The sequence below is a fragment of the Colletotrichum jinshuiense genome, chromosome 3 (genome assembly GCF_051148585.1).
Source record: "Colletotrichum jinshuiense chromosome 3, complete sequence".
Classification (NCBI taxonomy): Eukaryota; Fungi; Ascomycota; class Sordariomycetes; order Glomerellales; family Glomerellaceae; genus Colletotrichum; species Colletotrichum jinshuiense.
The window spans coordinates 2496403-2508721 of record NC_139310.1 but is presented as its reverse complement, the minus strand read 5'-3'; the positions used below and the strand labels follow the sequence as shown (position 1 = coordinate 2508721).

The following is a 12319-nucleotide window of genomic DNA, read 5'->3' as shown; positions in this document are numbered from 1 at the left end:
CTCTCAACTCCTGCTGGTGAGCCAATCACAACGCTGTATTTGGTCAACCCTCAGAGTCACTTGTCGACGCAACACCTCACGACGACAGGAAGCAAGATGGCTGGCACGCAACCGTCCATCGAGTACCTTTGTACGGGGGCCAATAGGCAGACTGCCGTTGCAGACTGGAGTCCGTGTGGCCTTCTCGCCTTTGGCGCTGACTCTAATATTGCTCTTTGGACGCCTTCTGTAAGCCTTGCCTAACCTGTCACACTCGTCTCCTTGACTGACGAGGAATGACTAGTCACAAAATGCAGAGGGTATTACGGCTCTCCTGAGTGGGCATAAAGAAGTTGTCAAGGCAGTCAAGTTCCTCCCCCAAGTGGACGGCGAGGACCGTAAGCTCCTCATCAGCGGCTCTGATGACCAAACGCTCAAGCTTTGGTCACTGGATCCGAAGACCAACCAAGGAGAATGCATACAGACCATCCATGAGCACTCGGCGCCCATCAACTGCGTAGCAATTTTGCAGTCCAGACACGCTCCTAAACAGGTTCTCCTGGCCTCAGGGGCTGCAGACTCAACCATCAAAATCTGGCAACTCAGTTCGGGCCAACTGCAACTGCGCCAGACCATCAAGACCAGCCCCAAGTACTTCCCCTTGTGTCTGGCTTTGACGGCCTTGGACGAGGCCGAGGACGTTTTCGTTTTGGCGGCAGCGGGAACGAAGACGTTTGTTCAGATATTCGTGGCCGCTGCGGGTGAGGAGACGCTGGACTTCAAGCTCCAAGCTACTCTATCAGGCCATGAAGGTTGGATCCGGTCTCTGGACTTTACGTGGGAGAGCACCGAGCAAGGCAGCGACTTGCTGCTTGCTTCAGCAAGCCAGGACAAATACGTCAGACTGTGGCGCCTTCACCTGGGCAAGGAGTTGCCGTCAATCGCCGCAGAAGGTTCGGATCCTTTGAGCGGTGCTTATCTACCCGGCAAGTCCCCATCCAACAAGGCCCATCGTCTTCACTCAGCTGGAAAGGACTTTTCCATCACCTTTGAGGCCCTTCTCCTCGGCCACGAGGACTGGATCTACAGCGCGAAATGGCTCGTCCGGGGTGGGAAGCTGCAGCTGCTGTCTACCTCTGCAGATAATTCGCTCGCCATGTGGGAGGCGGACGCCACATCCGGCATCTGGGTTAGCATGGTCAGGCTTGGCGAAATCAGCAGGGAGAAGGGCGCAACAACAGCAACAGGTAGCATTGGCGGCTTCTGGACGGGTCTCTGGGGCCCCGACGGCAAGTCCGTCGTCTGCCTTGGCCGCACGGGAAGTTGGCGGCGCTGGGTGTATGATGAGGAGCGTGACGAGTGGCAGCCCGCCATCGCCGTCACAGGCCACACTAGGACCGTCACAGGTATCGCGTGGTCCCGTGACGGAGACTACCTCATGTCGACGAGCTCAGATCAAACCACTCGCCTGCATGCCCGCTGGAAGCGAGACGCCGGCCGCTCATGGCACGAAATGTCCCGCCCTCAGATCCACGGCTACGATCTGAACTGCATCGACACCCTTGGCGCCTCCCAGTTCGTCTCCGGCGCAGACGAGAAGCTTATGCGGGTCTTCAGCGAGCCCCGCGCCGTGGCCCAGATGCTGCAGACACTTGGCGGAATTCAAACCGAGGCCTCGACAGAATCCATGCCGGACGGCGCCAACATGCCCGTACTGGGTCTCTCCAACAAGGCTATCGACGCCGTCGACGACGACCAGGAGATCCAGGCCGACAGCCAGTACGACCGTGAGGCAATCGACCCGGCCACTGTCGTCCGCAAGTCCATGCTTGAGATCGACCACCCACCTTTCGAGGAGTCGCTGTCGCGGCACACCCTCTGGCCCGAAACGGAGAAGTTGTACGGCCACGGCTACGAGATCTCGTGCTTGGCCGCCAGCCACGACGGCAAGCTGATCGCCAGCGCCTGCAAGGCGAGCTCCATCAACCACGCAGTCATCCGCATCTTCGAGACAGAGCGGTGGACCGAGGTCAAGCCGCCTCTGGCAGCGCACTCTCTGACGGCCACGAGACTGCGCTTCTCGGCAGACGACCGCTTCCTGCTGAGCGTGGGAAGAGACCGGCAGTGGGCCGTGTTCGAGCGGGACGAACAGGAGCGCTCGCGTTACGAGCTCCTCCAGGCTAAACCCAAGGGCCACACCCGCATGATCCTGGACGCTGCGTGGGCCCCTTCAACGAGCGCCAAGGTATTCGTGTCGGCGGGACGTGACAAGAACGCCAAAGTCTGGGTTGGCAAGGCCCAGGAGGGTGGCAAGACGGAGTTTACTCTGGCGTCGAGCATCGCCTTCGACGGCCCTGTCACGGCCGTCGACTTCCTCAACAGCGAGGGTGCAGGAGGCGGACTTATCCTCTCCGTAGGCACCGAGTCTGGCAAGATCTACCTGTGCACATTGGCCCCTGAGACCTTCCAGTCGGCTGGGACACTCCAGCTGGCTCCGCAGTAAGTCACCCTTGATTCCTTTATGAACCACAACTTGAGAACTTCCATTGACACTGCACACAGCCTGTGCCTTCCCAAGCCAGTTGCCCAGCTCGCTTGGCGCCCGTCAAATAGCAGAGACGACGCTGGAGACGAATTGGCCATCGCCGGCGAGGATAGTTCCTTGCGGGTATACAGCTTCACGGGACTCGGGGCGCCCAACTCGACGAGGGAATGATGCTACGTGCCCCCCCTTTGACCAGGGAGGCTTTTCATTGAGTCTATGTATGAGGGTATGATTAGACATGCGTCGCCGCATGCACACGAGTTATATATGTGTTCGCCCGCCACCCATCCGAACCGAACCAGAAGTCAAAACCAAACGCCCGTACCAGAAACGAAAAACACGCAACACGCACACGCCCTTCGAGCTCTTCATCGGACGTCCGCCAGTGTGTCGCTATTATCCTCCTCTTCTTGTCATCCAGCATTCATCGTTCGTTGACATGCCCTCCCCCGTGAGAGGGGTACCGCGCGAGAGGCGGAAGATTTACAGTTCCTTGACAAGCTCGACGGTCTCCTGAGCCAAGGCGACGGCGGTCGTGGTCGTCTGGGCCATCAAGACGCTCTCGACCGCCGACTTGGTAACCTCGACCGCATCAACGACGGCCTCAACAACGGCATCGATCGGGTCGCCGTGCATGTAGAACCAGGCGCGGCTCATGAGGAAGGCAATGTGCTGGGGCAGGTAGAGAACGGTCGCGATTATGGTCAAGCTGCTGAGGAGGAAGAGGACAGTGTCTGCGGGAAACGTCGCACAATTGTTAGCCGGATCGCTCGGAGTAGCATGTCACTGACGATTGGGAACGGGGAAAAGGCAGGCGGCAGGTAGTCCAAGCGAGGTAGAGGAAAAGAAAACGTACAAAAGATGAACTTCTCCAGGGGCGTGAAGATGTAGACGCTGAAGGTGACCTCGATCTGGTACTGCTTCAGGTGCAGCCACTTGCTGAAAGACTGGAGGGCCGTCATTGTTGATTTCTGATTTCTGGTTCTTTCGAAGGTTCGTCGCTGGAATTGCGGGGTTTCACCGGGGGGGATTTCGAAAAGGGGGGTGATGATGGACGTTCAGGAGATGGGAATTCGCCGTGTAAGGAGGTCAGAAAAAAAGGAGGTTTTCCGAGGGATTGCGCGTGCTAAGCCTTCTTTGTTCCTTCCGGGGAGCGAGGTGATGGATGGGTCTGCTCAAGGTCTGTAGCCGAGATCGCCGACTTTTGACGCTGGCTGTCAACGAAAAGAAACCCAAAAGGTTGGTGTTTTCGTTTGGGGGGGAGGTGCGGTAAGAGGAGGATGGATTTGCAGACACCGATCCCGAGACGGTTCGTTCGTTCGCGGGAATCTTATCAGAGAAATTGGGGAGAGAAATGGGCCCGCAACCGCGCGCACTTGACCTCGCACCACGCGGCAAAACTCTAAGCAACACCCGACACACCGACCGATCCGCATCAAACAGCGGTTAGTAGTCCACACTGCCAGCAAAACAACAGTGGAGCAAAGCACTTTACAGTGATTTCCCGATTGCCCAGTGCCTCGCCTTCCCCCCTGTACTATCCCGCTTCTAGAATGAGTAACGAACATTTCTGATTGGCTAGACGTGGCTCACACATCCCCACTACCCTTCGTCATGCAACTCCTCCCCTCCAGCCGGCCGCCGGCTGGCGTCGGTTGGATCGGCGGTCAGAACTGAGAGTCGGGCTCTCCAAGCCTTACCAGCAACACATCTCGAAACCTCATCCCAACCCACGGACGATGGCCTGACGCACGCGATGCCTCCCCTCCTAGCCCGTCTCCCCCTCCTTGCTGGAGCAGCCCGCACCGTCAATGCCAATATCGTCACACGCGGCGGCGGCGCCAAGGCGAGGCTGTCGCCCACGCCGCCGTCTCTTCTCGTCGCCTTCTTCAGCGCATCCCCCTCCTCCGCGCTGAAGAAGCATGAGATGCCACCCCGGCCCAAGCCGCCTCCAGACTCCGACATCGAGGAGTCCTATCTCAAAGGCAGCGGGCCGGGTGGTCAAAAGATTGTAGGTGCCGTCCAAACCCTCGCACACCACCCCCTCATTTGTGACAAACTGGTTTATACCGACTCATGTAGCGTTGAATTCGACATATAGCTGACTAAAGTTTCCCCATATAGAACAAGACAAGCTCGGCCGTGCAGCTCAAACACATCCCCACCGGCATCGTCGTCAAGTCTCAAGCCACCCGCTCCCGATCTCAGAACCGCAAAATTGCTCGCGAGATCCTGGCGCAAAAGATTGACGACTTGCAGAATGGTGAACAGAGCCGTTCGGCCATTGTTGGCGAGGTGAAGCGCAAAAAGGCGGCTAGTGCGTCGAAGAAGAGCAAGAGAAAGTACCGCAGTTTAGAGGCTGAGAAGGCAGGCGTGGAGGCAAATGATGCCGAGGTGGAAGACCAAGCTGTCGAAGAACAAACCGACACAGCCCTCAGCGCTGAAGTCAAACCCTAGACCATGGACGCCAGTCAACATGTACAAATTTTAGCATAGCATCACGTTGTTTCTCTCCTTGGAGAACACTGTACCAATAAAATCTGATCGATCTCTACTCCTGGCTAAATCATCATCGACAAAAAATGCAACATCACACTAATAAACGGATGTGCGCAACGCGGGAACAGTAAGCAAAGTGTATTTGTATGATCGACCTCAGTTGTAGACGTGTCCGCCCCTATACGCGCCCACGCGCACCCTGCTACAAAACAAGGACCAAATCTTTTGGGAGAAGGGTCGACCCAAACTTCTTGACCATGTCAACAACTTTTCGCCAATATGAGACCTGACTGCGATACATGCAACGCCGGGTAGACCTTGCACCGGTCGTGACCTCATTGGGATCGATGTGCTTTCGGAAGGGCGAGGATGTGATTCGAGAAGCAAGACGCTATGGGGTCTATTAGCGTTGGTCGCTTGGGGATTATCCGGATAAGCCGCCATACCTTAGAAGCACTTGCGGTGGACAATGGAGGGACCGCTCTCGTCGTACTCCTGCTTGGAGATCCACATCTGCTGGAAGGTAGACAGGGAAGCCAAGATGGAACCACCGATCCAGACGGAGTACTTGCGCTCGGGGGGAGCGATGATCTTGACCTTCATGGAAGAAGGAGCAAGAGAAGTGATCTCCTTCTGCATACGGTCGGAGAGACCAGGGTACATGGTGGTACCACCAGACTGGGAAACGGTTAGAATTTGAACCATCGCATTCAGAAAAATAGAGCGAGACATACCATGACGATGTTGCCGTACAGGTCCTTACGGACATCGACATCGGACTTCATGATGGAGTTGAAGACGGTAACGTGGATACCACCGCTCTCAAGACCCAGGACGGAAGGAGCGAACAGAGCCTCAGGGGCACGGAAACGCTCGTTGCCGATGGTGATGACCTGACCGTCAGGAAGCTCGTAGGACTTCTCCAAGCTGGAGCTCTGGGAAGCGGTCTGGAGCTCCTGCTCGAAGTCGAGGGCGACGTAGCAGAGCTTCTCCTTGATGTCACGAACGATTTCACGCTCGGCAGTGGTGGAGAAGCTGTAACCGCGCTCAGCCAGGATCTTCATCAGGTAGTCGGTCAAGTCACGACCGGCCATATCGACACGGGCAATGGCCTGGGGAAGAGCGAAACCCTCGTAGATGGGGACGACGTGGGTGACACCGTCACCGGAGTCGAGGACGATACCAGTGGTACGACCAGAAGCGTACAGAGAAAGGACGGCCTGGATGGAGACGTAGAACGCGGGGGCGTTGAAGGTCTCGAAGACAATCTGGGTCATCTTCTCTCTGTTGGACTTGGGGTTGATGGGGGCCTCAGTCAGGAGGACGGGGTGCTCCTCGGGGGCGACACGGAGCTCGTTGTAGAAGGTGTGGTGCCAAATCTTCTCCATGTCGTCCCAGTTGGTGACGACACCGTGCTCGATGGGGTAGCGGAGCGTCAGGATACCACGCTTCGACTGTGCCTCGTCACCGACGTAGGAGTCCTTCTGGCCCATACCAATCATGATACTGTTCACATGTTAGATCGCTGCGCGGGTAGGGGAAATTGCCGCAGCAAGGATCAAACCTACCCATGGTGACGGGGGCGACCGACGATGGAGGCTGTTGAGCCCGTTAGCATCGGCAGATTCTGGCGACGGATGACCAAATCCTGGTGCCCCTAAAGGGGGAGATTGCAGTCTTGAGGGTGAGGGGGACTTACGGAAGACAGCTCTGGGCGCATCGTCACCGGCGAAACCGGCCTTGCACATACCCGAACTGGAATCAGGTCAGAATCAAGCTCATTGTAACGGATATAGAATCGATGGATGGTATGCCAATGGGTTATCGGGAGGGCTGGCGGCTGGCCAGATCCCGACGAAGCCCAGGAGGCGGAATGGTCGGTGAGACGGCGGGGAAGCTTACCCATTGTCGATAACGAGGGCGGCAACCTCCTCTGCAGATGCAAACGTTAGCACCAGAGCCCAAGAGGAGACACGAGTCGATAGAGATAGATGCCGAGCATCGCGACAACAGCCAGCGAAGGCAAGGCTTCGTCTCCGGGGGGGAAAGTTGGCGGAGATGGCGTCACGTACCTTCCATTTTGAATTAGGGTGGTGGTGAGGACTGGGGGAATAGGGGACAGGTAGTTGAGAACAAAAACAGCTCACTCGATTCCGGAATCGTGAGAGCGAGATGGAACTGGCGAAGTCCTGAGCGGATGGCAAAGAACTTGGAGAGCACGTCGATGGGTGGTGAGGTCGAAAGTGGGAAAGGTTACGGGAAGATGAGAGGTAGTCGATTTTGGGTGGAGGAGGGGGGAAGAAGGAGAAGAGTGGGAATGGCAGGCACAGTGTGCGGTGAGCGCTGGCTTTCCTGCTCGCTGTTTCGTTGGCTGCTGGTCGCTGGCGGGCCAGGTTCGATGTCAGAAGCAGACCTAACCCGACTTGTGGGTGAGCAAATGGCTGCGACGGGCAATGGTGGGTAGGCAAGACCGTAGAACAGGTGGCAGAAGGTGGCAGCGTCCCCGGGGATTGTGTTGCCGCTTTAAGTGGCCTGTCGGGAGGAGGGCCTGTGCTTTTGCTACTCGGGTGCTGCTCAGTGCCTGAACTGGCAAGTAGTGTGGTGGGGTACGGGAGGGAACTCACTCGCCTCTCTTAATTATGACTGGGATTTGAAAGGAGGTAGGTACCTTTGATCTGGCTGGGTGCGGCGCCCAAGGTATCGTGCTCTTTTCTCCGGTCTGTTTTCTGGTGGCTGGGAAAGGAGGCGCGGCCAAGTCAAGCTGGTGATGCTGCTTCAGACTGGCACTGGAAACTTGATTTGCCGATTCAATTGGCTGTTATTTTTTGAGCTATCGTGTTCCGTCTTTTTTTCTCGTTATTGTCCAGGCCTTTTACTCACTCTAGCAGAGAACCACAATGAGGCCCAAACTCTAGCCTCTGCGCCTTATCTACCAATCCAATTCATTAGGCAGCTCATTTAAGGTGCTGGAGGCGAGGGGGCATTCGTCACCTCCTCCGTCAGTGTCTGTCTGCTCTCTTCAGGCAGCGTGAAACCGACGGTGAGAAGCTCACCTCCATGGCCGCGACCATGGACCAATCGAGCCAAGCATCGGGCCTGACAGTGCAGCTGCCCACTGCCAACTGTGTCGATTCTAATATCTTCAAGGACATCCCCACATCAACCACCTGCACGCACGCTACGGCCTGTAAAAGTACAAGGTTAACCCAGGCGAGAGCATGGGAGCATGGGGATAGCTCGGCCAAGACCACCACACCGTCGAGCAGTCAGCAGGGAGGGGAGGTGGCAGCACAGTATCACGAATCCATCCCATCTCATCATGGACTGTGGGCCGGGGGACCGCTCCCCGACGCCCACGTGAGACTCAACAAAGATTCCCGCCGCGGTCGCTTGGTTCATGCTCGACGGCGGCGGAAGTGCGCCAGCAAACCACATGCCTACTGCCTCTTCCCGTCCCCCTCCGTCTCCGAGTCGTACGTCATCTCGTTCCGTCAGCAACAAAGACTTGGGCGAAAACGCCAAGCAGGCAGTATCTATTTTGGTTTGCAATATGTCTGCCTCCATCCCGTCTGCGTGGGCTCACGGATGTAAGGCCATGGGACGGAGGCGTACATGCGGAACAAGACAATCTTAGGTACCTACATAGACGCCGACGCCGACGCCGACAGGCCTGCCTCATGCAAGGGCAGTACTCTCCTGGATGGGTCGCGCGGCTCTGATGGTCGAAATTGCGTACCCGCGGATGGACGCCTTTTGCGGGAACGGTGTCCGGGGGGGCGCTGTCCAGGCTGCGAGGTATGGAAGCCTCGGAAGCCAGCCTCGCATCTCGCATCGTTGCATACTCATACACGGGCTCGCTCTCGCCTTCCTAGATATATGCGTGCCCATAAATGTGTTTCGCGCTTCTGTGCGGGATTCCCAACAAAGTGCGGGCAAACATACTACGTTTCCAGTGTGGCTGAGCTCCGCGTTGCCGGGCGGTGTCTCCGTTGATCGGGCTCTTAGTACAGATCGGATAGAGCAATACGGCGTAAAATAAGTTGCAACCTGTCATCTACGGTCGCAGTACGACTAGGGACGCTATGCCTGATTCTTGCAGCCTCTTCGAGCAAGGCACCTCGGATGGGAATAGCAAGGAAACTCCGCGGATAGAAATGCAAGGCTGAAGAAAATGGCGATTGCCTAGGGTTCGCAATTGGATGTAATAATTCAAGTCGCCTGGGCTCTTCTTCAGGCTCGAGTGACTTCGTCATTTGGAGTCGACCGGACAGCTCAGCGTAGCAGTGTCAGGTAGCTCCCAAAGCTCCCTCATCATTAAAGCGGCAATGAGGGGCATCTCATTCTATGGTGGGGCAGCTGGAACTTTTTTTTGGTTCTTCACCAACCACTGGGGGAGATTCACCAATTCCTCACCCATTCCTCGCCTTCTCAAGACTCCAATGGCCTGGCAGTCTCAATGCACTAACATTTTTGACTGGTAGATGAAATGCCAACTCAGCCCATTGATGGTCCCATGTTGGGCTGGCAAGTAACGCTGGCCAACGTCTGTCTGCCCAAGTTTCAACCTCAAGCTGCATTAATGCGCACTGAGCTGGCCCTGATCAGGGCTCTCACGTGAGATCTGCGCTAAGCCCCTTCAGGACTGGTAAGCTTCTTGAAGGTTCCAGAAAAGGGCACAAATCGATTCAGCCAGTCACAGCTGGCCAGTGATGGAGAACTTTCTGGTGTGTTGATGAGAGATTCAAGTGAGAGTGAAAGACATGACAGAAGCTTGTCAGTAACAAACAACATACAACAACTCAATATAAACACTTCAAGTTTTCATTCAGACTTGACAAAGCCTGCGTTCATACGCCAATCTTCCATCTGGTGAAAAGCAACTTGCAGAGCACAGCATAACCAAGAACTCGCCACATCCAACATCATGGACAAGAACCTCAACGAGCTCCTCAAATGGGGTATTGAGAACCACGATACTAGCCAGAATGGCGAGGGTGCCCCCGCGGCCCCTACCAGCCGCCTCAACCCCGAGGCAATCGCTGCCCTGTTCGGCGGCGGCCCCAGCGACGCCGACCTCATGAAGGCCGCAATGGAAGCCGTCACATCCACAGACCCGGAGGTGACGCTCGACAACAAACTCATCGCCTTCGACAACTTCGAGCAGCTGATTGAGAACCTCGATAACGCCAACAACATCGCCAATCTCTCCCTCTGGACTCCGCTCCTGAGCTGCCTCGAGCATGAGGAGCAGGAGATACGCCGCATGGCCGCTTGGTGCGTCGGTACCGCAGTTCAGAACAACGAGCCCAGTCAGGAGCGCCTGCTCGCCGTGGGCGGCATCCCGCCTCTCGTGACGCTGGCGACCAAGGACGGCGAGACGGAGGCCGTGCGGAGGAAGGCCATTTACGCCCTCAGCTCCGCCGTGCGGAATTACCAGCCTGCCATGGACGTCTTCACGGATGAGCTGGCCAAGAAGGGTATCCGGTCCGGCAAGGTCAGTGCCGATAACATGGACAACGTTGACGAGGTGATGAACGATCTTAAGGCCAAGATTACGGCGGCATGAGGAACCAAAGGGAAAAGAGGGTTTGGTATGGGCTTGCATAGACGGCGTTTGGGCGGGCGGTACGGCATGAGGATTTTGACGTACGGGACGACCCAAAAAATTGGGATTATGGGATTAGATGACTATTACCACATAAATGAACCATTCACACACATCTGTCATGAGAGCGTTTGAGAGTGACCGTATCTGTTGGTACATTCATATACAAGCTTTCTAATATGTTGATATCGTACAATACCGGGCACCCTTCCCCGCAATGTCTCTATTTAATCCCTAAACTTTCCATAGAACGGAAGGCCAAGAGCCTGGAGCAGAAGCCTGGCTTGGCGATTCGACGTGGCGGTCGTCTGGATGAAAATATGGCAACCTGGAAGGAGCTACAGAGCCTCGTCAGCATATAGGGTTACGCAATGTAGGCAGACGAATATCTCACCTTAGCCGGGTACATGTCATAGTTGATTTGAAGCTCGGGGAACCAAGCCAGGTCATCGGGTTTCAAACCGATAGCCAGGCCGCCGTTGCCATCACCTGTGCTTGCGTTGACACCGGGCCAGTCTTTGATCTTGGGCAGGACGAGGTTGATCAACTTGTCGAGGAACTCGTGTGCCTGGTTGCCGTACATGGTCGTCTTGACACCGGCCTTGTCGCCCTCGCGAATCTTCCACTGCACGACGTTGTTCTTGGTCTTAGTCACCTCAGGACAGTTGCCGCTGATGGACTGGATAACAGAGCGAGCAACATGCAGCGTTCCGGGGACCTTGGCCGCCGAGGGCATGAAGGCATGTAGCGAGACGGCCTTGATCTGAGGAATGTTGCGCCAGTCGATGTTCTTCTCCAACAGATCCAGCTTGCTTCCACCTCTGGGTCCGCGTAGAGGACGGTTTATGTTGTACGGCGAGGAGTCGTCCCATGCCCTTAACCGCTCCCGTACCGGAGGCTTTGGTGTTCCGGGAGGCTTGTGAAGGTATGTCAAGGTCAGGAGATCGGAGGCGATGGTCGCGTCATAGGTCTGGCGCAGTCGCGGAATGTTGAAGGGTCCGGGAACGAAGTCTCGTGCCGTAGGATCGGAGGAGGGTGGTGACTGAATCGGGTGCAGAGGGCCACGATTGAACTTAGGGGGATGGTACTGGTATCTGTCGCCTCATATGTCAGCCTTCTGCCTCGCCTCGTATTCTTCGCTGCAAATACACACCTGTTTCCCGGAAGCTGCTGCGGTCTTTCAGACGTGCGCTTCGCCGTGTTGAAGGCTTGCACGGCAGCATCATCGGGACCTGGCGCAGCCAGGGACGAGCTAGGCTCGAGGTCGGCCAATTCAGCCTTCCCAGCATTGGTAGACGCGCATCGCTGGGCGACAAAAGGGGTCAATTGCCATGACGAGCGCTGCCTGCAGATAGCCCGAGTTATTCGGGAGCTTTCCCGTAAAGTGGCCATGGTCAGTCGTCTCAGCCGTCACGCAATTCACCACGTCTGTAAGGGTAAGTCGTAATGCTCGAAATTTCAATCTCGAAATGTTCAGGTCGGCCCGTGCCACGTGTGGCTGAGGTATATCGAGCGGGTACCTCTTGAGCCATCTGTGGAGATGTGTGGCTTAACACATTTGTGCTTTGGGCCTGGTATGTCGGGCACACTTTCAGGCCACATCGTTACATCACCTGGAGCCTATGTGAACAGCACTTCAGCACCCAATCCCGGTCTAGTGGATTTTCTGGGCGCGGCGGACTTTCGGGCCT

General features: G+C 56.3%; 6 protein-coding genes across 6 annotated transcripts; 3 read left to right on the top strand and 3 right to left on the bottom strand.

Annotated features, from left to right (window-relative positions):
• Positions 1-96: 96 nt before the first annotated feature.
• Positions 97-2695, top strand: EsH8_III_000705 (Elongator subunit ELP2; the record flags this gene model as incomplete). The annotated part of the gene is made up of 3 exons (XM_083262430.1): positions 97-228; positions 284-2478; positions 2593-2695. The coding sequence occupies 3 exons, from the start codon at positions 97-99 to the stop codon at positions 2693-2695; spliced, it is 2430 nt and encodes an 809-aa protein (XP_083122917.1).
• A 312-nt stretch (positions 2696-3007) lies between these two features.
• On the bottom strand, positions 3008-3486 carry EsH8_III_000704 (serine palmitoyltransferase small subunit family protein; the record flags this gene model as incomplete). Its single annotated transcript, XM_083262429.1, has 2 exons — positions 3008-3258; positions 3381-3486. 2 exons carry the CDS (start codon positions 3484-3486, stop codon positions 3008-3010), a joined length of 357 nt encoding a protein of 118 aa, XP_083122916.1.
• Positions 3487-4280: 794 nt separating this feature from the next.
• Positions 4281-4981, top strand: EsH8_III_000703 (RF-1 domain-containing protein; the record flags this gene model as incomplete). The annotated part of the gene is made up of 2 exons (XM_083262428.1): positions 4281-4535; positions 4649-4981. 2 exons carry the CDS (start codon positions 4281-4283, stop codon positions 4979-4981), a joined length of 588 nt encoding a protein of 195 aa, XP_083122915.1.
• A 489-nt stretch (positions 4982-5470) lies between these two features.
• Positions 5471-7102, bottom strand: EsH8_III_000702 (actin; the record flags this gene model as incomplete). Its single annotated transcript, XM_083262427.1, has 6 exons — positions 5471-5701; positions 5758-6529; positions 6592-6622; positions 6723-6778; positions 6926-6956; positions 7096-7102. The coding sequence occupies 6 exons, from the start codon at positions 7100-7102 to the stop codon at positions 5471-5473; spliced, it is 1128 nt and encodes a 375-aa protein (XP_083122914.1).
• Positions 7103-9947: 2845 nt separating this feature from the next.
• EsH8_III_000701 (Hsp70 nucleotide exchange factor FES1) lies at positions 9948-10589 on the top strand (the record flags this gene model as incomplete). Its single annotated transcript, XM_083262426.1, has 1 exon — positions 9948-10589. One exon carries the CDS (start codon positions 9948-9950, stop codon positions 10587-10589), a length of 642 nt encoding a protein of 213 aa, XP_083122913.1.
• Positions 10590-10855: 266 nt separating this feature from the next.
• Positions 10856-12020, bottom strand: EsH8_III_000700 (mitochondrial 54S ribosomal protein uL5m; the record flags this gene model as incomplete). Its single annotated transcript, XM_083262425.1, has 3 exons — positions 10856-10966; positions 11023-11722; positions 11782-12020. 3 exons carry the CDS (start codon positions 12018-12020, stop codon positions 10856-10858), a joined length of 1050 nt encoding a protein of 349 aa, XP_083122912.1.
• Positions 12021-12319: the final 299 nt, after the last annotated feature.